General features: G+C 51.3%; 5 protein-coding genes across 5 annotated transcripts, besides 4 other annotated features; all 5 read right to left on the bottom strand.

The window, feature by feature from the left end:
• Positions 1–53: a microsatellite.
• Positions 54–661: 608 nt separating this feature from the next.
• Positions 662–690: a sequence feature (A-rich).
• Positions 691–834: 144 nt separating this feature from the next.
• On the bottom strand, positions 835–2,568 carry TraAM80_02995 (uncharacterized protein; the record flags this gene model as incomplete). The annotated part of the gene is made up of 1 exon (XM_029379980.1): positions 835–2,568. One exon carries the CDS (start codon positions 2,566–2,568, stop codon positions 835–837), a length of 1,734 nt encoding a protein of 577 aa, XP_029240196.1.
• A 580-nt stretch (positions 2,569–3,148) lies between these two features.
• Positions 3,149–3,182: a microsatellite.
• Positions 3,183–3,410: 228 nt separating this feature from the next.
• On the bottom strand, positions 3,411–4,217 carry TraAM80_02996 (uncharacterized protein; the record flags this gene model as incomplete). Its single annotated transcript, XM_029379981.1, has 1 exon — positions 3,411–4,217. The coding sequence occupies one exon, from the start codon at positions 4,215–4,217 to the stop codon at positions 3,411–3,413; it is 807 nt and encodes a 268-aa protein (XP_029240197.1).
• A 603-nt stretch (positions 4,218–4,820) lies between these two features.
• TraAM80_02997 (uncharacterized protein) lies at positions 4,821–7,412 on the bottom strand (the record flags this gene model as incomplete). The annotated part of the gene is made up of 1 exon (XM_029379982.1): positions 4,821–7,412. The coding sequence occupies one exon, from the start codon at positions 7,410–7,412 to the stop codon at positions 4,821–4,823; it is 2,592 nt and encodes an 863-aa protein (XP_029240198.1).
• A 153-nt stretch (positions 7,413–7,565) lies between these two features.
• Positions 7,566–7,587: a microsatellite.
• An 85-nt stretch (positions 7,588–7,672) lies between these two features.
• TraAM80_02998 (putative inositol-1,4,5-trisphosphate (IP3) 5-phosphatase) lies at positions 7,673–9,415 on the bottom strand (the record flags this gene model as incomplete). The annotated part of the gene is made up of 1 exon (XM_029379983.1): positions 7,673–9,415. The coding sequence occupies one exon, from the start codon at positions 9,413–9,415 to the stop codon at positions 7,673–7,675; it is 1,743 nt and encodes a 580-aa protein (XP_029240199.1).
• A 1,143-nt stretch (positions 9,416–10,558) lies between these two features.
• TraAM80_02999 (pyruvate phosphate dikinase) lies at positions 10,559–10,909 on the bottom strand (the record flags this gene model as incomplete). The annotated part of the gene is made up of 1 exon (XM_029379984.1): positions 10,559–10,909. The coding sequence occupies one exon, from the start codon at positions 10,907–10,909 to the stop codon at positions 10,559–10,561; it is 351 nt and encodes a 116-aa protein (XP_029240200.1).
• Between the last annotated feature and the right edge of the window lie 68 nt (positions 10,910–10,977).

Genomic DNA, 10,977 nt, shown 5'->3' on the forward strand with positions numbered 1-10,977 from the left:
ATAATAATAATAATAACAATAATAATAATAATAATAATAATAATAATAATAATGTGTGAGAATCCACGGATGCAAACAAACAACTACAAAGAAACATGGTCGGCAGAAAAAAAACAAGTAAGTAAAAATGAAAAGGCGTATGAAATCAAACACGCAACAAATGGCATACGCCCCCACTCGGCAAAAGCGCGCACACGAAATAACCGCAGGTGATGAAAACCAACTCGCAAAGCGGGAAAAACAAAAAAGAGTACTTCACAAAAAAAAAAAAAAACAATGAGGCCGCGGCTGCACCATCCACAGTTGTTAGTCTACACCCACCTTCTTTGCAATCGTCAAGGTTAAAACGCATGTTGTTGTTGCTGTTAGTGCGATGCATGTTACGGTCGCTTCAGTTGCCATGCTTCTCCTTCTTCCCCCACCCCGTCGCTTTCTCGTTCGCGGGCCCCTCCACACACACAGACAGACACCACGAAGGCAGGCGCGAGCGACCGCAGAAAAAAGGACGGCAAGAGAGAACCAAAAGGAAAGACCCGCAAACAAATAAAGCAAAGAGATAAAAAAAAAAAACAGCTACCACTTTCCATCGTTTCTCCCACCCCTCAATTTATCTCTTCAGTACCTCCACCTATCGCTGCTGCACCATTCATGCATGTGTGTGAAAGAACGAAAAATAAATAAATAAATAAACACACACACAATAATAGTGAGTAAATGAAAGACACACAGGTCTGTATGTGGGCATATGTAAATATATCGTTGGTACGCCAATGAGCACGCATCGCGTGGACGACGACGGCAACAATAAATAAATAAATGTGTGCTGAGGAATTTTCACCTCGCTCTTCGCTTATGTGAACGCCGCCGCCTCGTGTCCTCGCGCGCAAACTGCACGTTAAGCACAGGCGCCAAATCCGGATGCCGCCTCAGCCACAGCAGACACCGTCGCGCGTCTCCAGGCCTCTCGAACCGCAGAAACCCGGCCCGCCCGGAGTACGGTACATAGGAACGAACCCCAGCAAAGCGCTCCAAGAAGAAATTGCAGTTTAAAACCATCCTAGCAATTGCATCCTCAGTGTCACCGTCTTTGCAGTTTGTGATCGGCGACAGTAAAACCGGCGACATAGGTGCCTCATCAACTACAAACTCATTGCAGAATGGTTCTTCTTTATCCGAGATGGGTGGCTGTACTGCGTTACCAAAATTCGTTGCACCCATCATTTGGTGAGCAAGCAGCGTCCCCAATGGGTTTTGTCTCACACAACAAGTTTGGTGCCGGTGGTGAAGGCGCGACCACCTGCTGGCAGAGAAACTCCGTTGCTGCAACCCTTGCTGATCCCGCTGCCTCCAGCGATTGCGATATTGCAAGCATGGGGAGGCCTCATAGCCTTCAGACGTCTCGTCAATAATCTCTCCCTCACCTCGCAAAGGTGCACCCAGGCTCAGCGAAGACGGTGCCGACATGAGGCGATGCCGCTGTTCATTGTCTGTAACCCGCAGAAATAGTGTACTGCTGGGGAGATCCCTGTCATCCAGCACCGCGGACGCAATAGTAGAATCACGCACCCCCCATTGGAAGACCTTACCTGGTGACAAGCAAGACGTGTCGTGTGCGAGCGAGGACTCATTACCCCGTTGACGCTGACAGTGTCCAACTCTTAATTCTCGTTGATGACCTCCAATTAAGGCCGTGCCTTGCGGAGGCTCCCAACTCCTCAGTGCACACCCCGCCGCTGCTTCACCGCCTTCCACGACTCTTCCCTCCGTCATGAACCCCCTCTCAGAGCGCCTAGCAACTACGCCCTGGGAGGCAACCGCTGGCCTAGGTGCCCTTTGAGGCATCCCCGTGTATGCATAGGAGCCCGCAGAATGGCACCCGGGAAACGAATTGAATCCCATGCGTGACACTTGAAATGACTCTTGCGGTGTACACTCCGTGGTCGCCGGAGCAAATTCATGATAATACGGTGGCAGCGAGGGTTGCGAAGAAGCAACGAAAGGATCAAAACCTGGGCGATACGTTGGGGTACTGAGGGACCACTCAGCCATGAGGATGACGCTGTTCAGAAGCAACTCCGTGGAGCGGGCGGAATTCCCGGCGCAGAGGTTGTACTCACCGTACGGGACCTGGTAGCGAAACCTTGGCGGAGTTGGAGTCCAGGTGTGCCGCAGCTGAGAGAAGCAATTGAATGCGATGCCTGCCGTGGCCTCCAGCCTATAAAACCACTGCATTGCTTGTTGAGCAGACTCCAGAGTTTTATACTCTGCAAACCCAACATCGCGGCCACCAGTGCGTTTCACCCGGAGGGAGAAAAGTCCCTCAGTGGGCACAAAAGGAAGTAGTTTGTGACTATTGTCCACAGTTGGAGGCACATTTTTAATAAAAATTGTGCGTGTTGGCGGTAACCCCAAACTCGGTGACAGCTGTGGGGAGCACGGCTTCGAAGGTTCGTTGGGATGAGCACATAGTAATGTCGTGGATGCGGCGGAAGATACCGTCGCACCCTGCCTTCCTCCGTCCGACGGAGAGGAGAGACCTGTCCTGGGACCAGGCATCTTTGGCCACATGGCGTCAAGAAGCTGCACGGAAAGCCCTTCCTCTTATTCTCCTCTGAAACCTCTCTCTCGCACACGCTCTTTACCGCAGTCAGCCGCTCCCTTGTGTGGCGCTATCGGCCTGCTAATGCCAGAGATGTGGCTGTTGCTGCGATACCGCCTGAAAATGAATGCTGCGCCCACGGGCCTATCCGTGATCTACAGGGCGGACTAGATACCCACGCCCACACCTCAAGGCACAGCTGCGCTCGCTCAAAACCGCTCCAACTGATGCAACAGTCAAACCAAATGCTTCCTTGATACTCTATTTATTTTTTTCTCCGCTCTCTACCGCTCTTTTTGTTGCCATGTATGTACGTTTGTATGCGTTCGCAACAAAAAAAAAAAAATTGAAGACGTAATAACCAACAAACACAAGCATCTATTCATATTTATATATTTACCTTCTCTCACCCAGATGTTTTTCTCTTGACTGTTGTTGTCATTGACCTCCTCCACAGTGAAATAAACGGGTGAGAACGCAACCAACGCGTCATCGAGGCGCTTTAAATCATCCATGCGTTTGTACGTTGTACTCATGAGACAAAGGCTTACACACATAGACACACACACACACACACACACACCTTCTCTCGTCACATTCGCCCCTCTTCCTACTTCACCTTCCCTAACAAAGAGTGATGCAATCCCCCACGACGCCTTCATGATATCTACTATTTTCCATTTGTTTCCTTGGTTTGCGCTCCCCCAGTTTTCATCCTTCTCGACTCAACCCACCCGCTAAGGAAAACCGTCATCCCCGCGTGAATTACTATTTTACTACACAATGCTGTCCGCACCTTAGCTGTTTTTCTTTACAAACCAGAAAGAACTGCCCTGGGATTCTTTGCCGCCGCCTCCTCCAACTTTTTGGCTTCACTTCCCATTCCAAGTGCCTGGAGTTCCTGCGCCACTGCCAGCGCCACGGATTTGAAGCTGTGTCCTGCAGATACCTTGCCACCGCTAACTGTGTGATATGTGCGGCTGGCACCTCCCATAACTCCAGCGTAGGCCAATTCGATTTTTTCCGCGGATGACACATCATTCAGAAGCACCACACCAAGGGACTCGGGGTACACAAGAAGCCGGTTAGCGGCAACTGATGTGCCCTGCACTTCAGTTGCCATCCCCGCGGCTTCAATTGTTTCCGTCATCACCTTCCTGAAAAGGTCATTGAGATTCTTGTACTTTGTTGCCTGTTTCATTACAAGGGTGACACGATTCACACCAATCGCCTTGGCATTGGTCACAGCCACCTCCGCACTCTTCTTAAAGGACTCCGTGGCCGCCTGCACCTCGGCATCCACGCTGATACCTGCAGCGGCGAACACGTCAAGCGCATCACGCAGCTGCACCTTTCCTGGCGACGAGCGAGGCAGAACGGCGCGTACAACCACTGCCTTGACACCCGCGTACGCTGGGTCCGGCGAGACAGGTGCAGCAGTTACTGACGTGTGAACACCCGCCGGCGTCTCCGGCCCCACCACCACAGCATGTTTTTCCGCCACCGAGGCAGTTGTTGCGCTAAGCTTTCCGGCAGTGGCTTTGTTGACGATAGCGGTGGCAGCCTGCAGTAGTGCCGCGGACGCCCCCGCAGAAACGAGGGAAAGTCGCTTCGACATGGACGAAGAGAAATAACACAACAGAAAAAAAAGACCTTTAAAACGACCTCCGCCTGTGCAAAATGACCGCTAGCCACAAGAGGAAGAGAGAAAGCAAAAGCTAGTAGCAACGTAAAAAATGAGACAAAGGCAATAACACAGGCGTAGCCAGCAGCCATGCGATGCACCGCTGCCACAATTTTGGTTACGGCACTCCAGAGTGCCGTAAAAAGCCGCATTACCTCCGACCAAAAATTCGTCTGCAAGGTTTTATTATTATTTTTTGTTAGTCTGTCTGGAAACAAATCCTCGTCCACCCAAGGCATCACGCATATATTACATGCACGCCAAACAAGTCACAAACAAGCACACATACACAAAGAAAGAAAGTCCACAAGAAATGTCAGTGATGGCAGAGATGAAGCAATAAACGAGCGGTAGCGAGGGGAAAAACAAGGGCAGAACAAAAGGTTAATGACACAGAATGGCCGGTGTCACATATGGTGGCTAATGTGCGTGAGTCCAGCAAACCGGCAGCGTGAATGAGGGTGGGCGCAAGTAGGGAGCACAAAAAGGAAATGATGACGTAATGGTGTGGGTAACGGTGGAAGCGCAAATCCCTCGCTACTCCTCGTAACGCGCCTTGTGTCTCAAAAAAGCGTACGTGTCTAAGAGCTCCATAAGAGACAGCAAGGTAGGGCACATCAGCAGCGTGTGGGGAGGTAACGCAATCCCCGTGCAAAGCGACAACCGGCGTGTAAACTCCACTGCACCTCGTGTTAAAAAGCAGTTGCACTGCATTTCGTAGTACCGGATCGCAGGCGACTCGTAATAAATGTCCAAGACACCGGGAAGTTTTTCATGGGGCAGGGTAATATAATGTTTAGGCATAGCCGCGGCAGCCGCGCTCGAAACACCAAGCGCAGAAAACAAGGCATCGTTTTCTGCGCTCAGTTCCACGTCTTCACCAGGGCCAAGTACAACATCCATCAACGTCCCACGTTGGGGGCTTCTTATAGTGGAGGTGCGGGGTAATTTTCTCTCGCCCGCACGGCACTTCAAGTGGGGGCCGGCAGACGCCTTCGAAAGCTCCTCAGCACTTACTAATAGCCCAAGGTCAACGAAGTTCATGGTCAGATCCAAAACGCGAGCTTGACGCGGTTTCCCCTCCCACTGCATGCTCTGCATAATCGTATTAATGCGTGCGCAGCCCGCAAGGGTGGAGCAAAGAACGCCGTCCTCAGGACTTCTACGTGGGGAAGGAAAAATACAGCTACTAACACAATCGGCGGGTTGCAACAACATCGTAATATTCTTCCGCGTCCAGGCAATGAGTTGACTCATGCATGGAGCAGCCGCCGAGAAATCGAGTAGGACGTCGCCAGAACGCATGTGCTGAAGAGAACACGTTAAATCTTGCAACGCATATGTCACTGCCACGGCGACACGGTCAGCCAGAGCACATGTAGTAAATTCATTCCAAGGCTGCCCATCTACAGGAGAGTACAGGGTTAGTTGAAGCTTGGCGGCATCCAACTCCACGGCACTCTCCTTCCACAGCTGCAGCAGTTCTAGGTGTTGCCATGTGTTGTAAAAAGGACTATTCTCCGGTACTGTGGTCAGCAAGTATTCCATTTGGACCAGCACCCCTGTGGCGTCAGCATAGCGAAGAAGCAGGGTGCTCAACCGTTCCAAGTCCAAAGGGTGACCGCATACAATTGCAGAGTGAGAGCTAATAACTCGCGCCAGCACCAACCTTGACATGGGAATACCGTGGGACGTGTTGTCGCCGCAGCCACCATCCCTGCTTTTTGGCCTAAAATTTAGCGTATTCACCTCGTCAAGAAGCAGCTGCAGAGATATCGTTGAAATGTTAGCAAGCACGAGTGAGAAGCTGCGCAGTGCACATTGTTTAACCTGCACATGAAGCTGCTTCTCAAATTTGCTATACACCAGACCGACAATACAGGCTGCTTGGCACATTTGCGCGGTATGATGTATCAATTCTTCTTCTGTTGGTGACATTGCAACTGCCAGCGCCGCAAAAAGACCCTTGCCACTGGCAAACACGCCACCTTGCCGGCGCATGGCTTCAAAGGTATTATGGTACCCACACTTCTTTGCCGTAACGTAAAAACACGACACTTTGTACAACACATGCGTGGGCCACGATATGAGCGGATCCATAAAAAATTGATCGTCTGGCGCCCCTTGCTCTAGTCTCAAGATATCCAGGATGCCAATTTCCGCGATGTAAAGGTCTGGCTTGGACTGCAGCACACGCTCAAGAAACCCCTCCAACAATATTTGATTTCGTCTAAACACGCGAATGAATGCCTCAAAGTATCCCCTGTCCATGGTGCCAAAAAGACCAAAAAGACCAAAAAGGCCATGTTTTCGGTGTCGTGAGATGTCCATCCTCTGTGTAGCCTTCGTGGAAGGCACTGGGGCTGTTCGCTGCGGTTGTAGTACCTCTTCAGCAGAAGGTGAAGACATCGCCAAGGCAGATCCCTTTAGAACATCATGCAGGCACAAAAAATTTTCCTCATGAGAGTCACTAATAGACAATTTTGAAGCATCATGCTCCACACTTTTCATTGAACTCGCCTTAACAGACTCACACTGCAAGACTGACAACACCGCTTCTGGTGCTGTTGATTGGGGTGGCTGTGATGGTGCGCGTCCCACATTCACCCCGGGTGAGGCGCATGGCGCCACATGAGCAGACACTGTTGAGTCCAGCTTTTCTTCTGCGTTCGTGGCAGCAAGTTGCTTCCAGTAACTCGCCTTAACGTCATCGCCCAAAACAGTGACATCACTCAAAGGCGGTTCCCCGACCGTCATTTCATGCACGCTAGCTGTCAGCAAAGGGCAAGGGACGCTGTTGCTGAAGTCTGTCACAATGGCCGTGTGTGATTCGGTTGCACGTTGCACACTGGGCCCACGCAACATTTCATGGCACGACGCCGTGCCGGAGAGGGTGCTAGAAGCAATTGGCAGACCAAAAAGTCTCCACCCGGAGCTAGAGTCTGCGGCACAAGCGTTTGCATCAGCTCTCAACGACCCCCTGGGCAGCAGACCCATCATATCCAAAGAGGTCGGGTCACCATACATGGCCTGACCCCGGTAATCGCTACTCCCAGCAGGGCCACATGACATGGGCGCACGGTCTTCGTTTGGGTGGTGATCGGGGTCGTCCCTCTCACACGCGTGCATCCCCCTACTTTCCCACAACGGCCGTGAAAGAACAAGTGTGGAAAAAATAAGCTGAGAAAATAAAAATAAAAAAGATGTTCGTGCAGAACACGCACAATGATGCCGACGTGCTGACAAATAACCACAGTAAGAGAGACCCAGCGATGCAAGGAAGGGGGGGGGGGGGGGGGGGGGGCAGGCGGAGACGCAGGGTGAACTGAGAATGGCGTTACCCCCTCCCCCCCCATGAAACGGCAACAGTGCAGCCATGAGGAAACTATTTAAAACAGCAGCACGATGCAGTCGTGATCAGTGTGGGCAAGGGCAAAAGAACGGTACACGTATCGAGAAGCGGAGTCTGGGATACCGTCATTCTTGGACGAGGCAGACGGCAAAGATGCAGATGAAGAGCGCTGTCCCGTCATAAGTTCCAGCCCGGGGGGGTTCCACACGACACGATCACACCAGGCAGGAATACGTTGACGGCTGTACCCGCGTGTGGGTACAGCCGTGATGCGGGAAAGCACTAGGGGCACCGCAGCCTCACCAGGACTTGTCTCTGTCCGGGACTTTTTCTTCCCCCTCTTCTTACCCCCCTTCATAAGCTCGTCGTCATCGGCATCGCCTCCATCGTCGCCTTCACCAGCTTCTACGTCATTTTTTGACTTTGGACGACTTCTTATGGGCCCCTTCACGGGAAGTCTCGAGTACGTCGGGGGAAAGCGTATGGCAAACTCCGCCAGCTCCACCCCGCTCTGTTGTGCCACCATATCCATCAAGCGCTGCAGCTCCACGTCAAATCTCTTAATCATACCTGCGTGATGGGACTCTGTGAAAAGCTCCCAAAAATCATCCGGTGCCTGCACGTCCTTTGCGGAGAGCTGCAGTTCCATCTGCTGGGACTCTTTAAGGTGCTTCAGCAGGCTTTGGGTGTCCAGGCGGGTGTTGAAGTCACCAAAAATAAAGAGGGGATCCTGTGGATCAGCAAAAACCATGCATTCAGCCATCGCCTCCAAAAGCGCCTCCTGGCGCCGCACCGCGTACGGGCTGGGGCTCGCCACTGCCGCCTCTGTGTTTCGAGCGTCATGGTGCAAGTGGATGTTGAGGTAGTTCACCACTACTGTGCCGAAGCGCAGCGACGTCAGTAGATACCCCTTGCGCGCCGACGCATCACCTGAGAATTTACCACCGTGAAAGAGAAACGTCGGCGAACTTCCGTAAGTCGCAGGATCATCAGCAACAGCAACAAAGGTGCGGTGTCGGAACGAAAGTATGCTGCTGATCGGGCACATGCGGTGCGAAAGGAACACAATCGACCCCAACGCCGTAAATCGTTGTGCGTCGTTGTTGGTTTCCATAAGAAGACCCGACGACCACGCCGCCTCCGGCAGCACTGCCCTGAGAGCCTCCGCGAAAAAAGCGTTCAACTCCGTATTTACCTTCTTCCCGCCAATCTCTTGAAAGTGTACAACAATGACGTCAAGCAGCGGCGGCACTTCGCTATGGGAACTGTCAGCCGCCCTCAATGGCGATCCACTGCTCTCCGTATTCACCCTGTCCTTCCGAAGATGTGAAGCAAATTCGCGACGACTCGCCTCATAAATTAAAAGACGAAGCTCCTGTAAGAATTCCGCTACACGCCTCCGCACACGGTCGGATACTCCTGTTGTGGGTACCGTCTCTGGAGCACCATCTGCGACCTCCGCGTCTTCCCCACTCACAGCATCAGAGGAGGACCAAAGACCCCCAACGTTTTGCGTCAGGAGAAGCATTGTGAAGGGCAAGTCCGGTGACTTCTCTGCCGCAAAAGCACACGAAACACTACTGCCACCGTATAGCAACGATCCCAGGGGAAACCCGGTTTCCTTTACATTGGTGGGCTCTTTCCCACGCAGTGAGGGGACGACGGTGGTGGTGGCGGTGGCCCCCCTGCACCCCAGCGGCTGTTGTTCATCGTCCTCCCTCTGCCGCAGCTGCAGCGGCATGCGCAGTGCAGACGTGATGCCATCCAACAAACTGCGCATTTCAAAGACCTCTCCGCCCCGTATACAACAGAAACCTCGGTGCGCCCGATCAAAATCACACTCGCTTGCTGCACTAACAGTTTTGCTGGCGGTGATATGCCTCAACAACAAAAACAAAAAAAATGGTCCTTCTACCTCGCGCAAAGACGCGCAATACTATTAAACCAAACAATAAAACGCGGAAAAAAAAATGTAGGCCACAGCACAATAAACTGCCTGCGTGGCTTTTGACGGAGTGCCTCCCCGGCGTCCTACGACATTACAGTGATAGTCGTAATCCACCAGGAAGAAAACCAAAAAACTTCGGCTTATAAAATAAATTGCACTCTGTTCCCCTCACTATTTTGCTTTTTGATGTTGCCCGTCGCCCTCTTCTCTAGCCTCGTACCGTCCAATCTGCCGCAGCACCCCTCATTGCTCCTCACTCCCCCATTCATGCAGCACTAACGCCTCTCAAAAAAAAAAAAAACGTGAAGAAATGAAAAGGAGAAAAAGATACTCCGGCGCCGAAAACCATGCTGCCTGTCACACGACATGAAGTAAAACCAATGGCCTCACACCAACAGTCCACTGAGGCAAAAACACATAGAATAAATAAAGCACAAAATGACCGAAGGAAAAAAAAAGGTGCGTAACAAGGCAATCGGGAAAACAAAAACAAACAATGGTATCCTAAATAGTAATTACCGTGAGAGAACACATAAACTCCCAGGCATTTACGCGGCAACCTCCGCATCACTGACTTCTCTGTGCTGACTAAAGCGGTGAGAGCACAGAAAAAAAAAAACGGCAATCCATGCGCCAGAAAATCCAGCAAACCCCCAATAAAAAAAGGCACCGCGGAAGTTATATCACGAACAATTACCACAAACACACAAAAAACCATGAAAACAAACACGCTCCGTCTTTCAACAATCACATTAAATTTCCCTTCTATTATTCTTAAACTCTTCCACACAAATCTCATTTAACACAAAAGCCTACCACCTACTAACATACCCACAAAAAAAAAAAAATGTAATCCTCAAAATTTTTTCTCAGCCCGCCCTTCCTACAATTAAAATAAAAAAAAACGTCTTCAATTATTAAAACACAAATAGTAAGAAGAAAAAAAAAAGGACACATAATTCTTTCCTTGTCTTTCTACAGCTTGGCGGCAATCTTCTTGTACCGTTGTTCCATGTCCTTCTTTTCCTTCAGTGCAGCGTGAGCGGCGGCCACAGTGGCGACCGGCACACGGAACGGAGAGCACGACACGTAGTTCATGCCAATCTTGTGGCAGAACCCAATGGTTGCTGGGTCGCCACCATGCTCACCGCAGATGCCTATCTTCAGCATCGGCTTAACACGACGACCCTTCCTCACAGCAATGCGCATGAGCTGGCCAACACCCTCCTGGTCGAGAGATTGGAACGGATCCTGGCTGTAGATGCCCAATTCGGAGTACTGGCGCAGGAATGTGCCGGCATCATCGCGCGAGAAACCGCAGCCCATCTGTGTCAGGTCGTTGGTACCGAACGAGAAGAAGTCTGCCTCCTCCGCAATCTTATCAGCCGTGAGGG

The sequence above is a fragment of the Trypanosoma rangeli genome (assembly GCF_003719475.1).
Source record: "Trypanosoma rangeli strain AM80 chromosome Unknown Tra_15.4_contig_00073, whole genome shotgun sequence".
In the NCBI taxonomy this organism is placed as follows: domain Eukaryota; phylum Euglenozoa; class Kinetoplastea; order Trypanosomatida; family Trypanosomatidae; genus Trypanosoma; species Trypanosoma rangeli.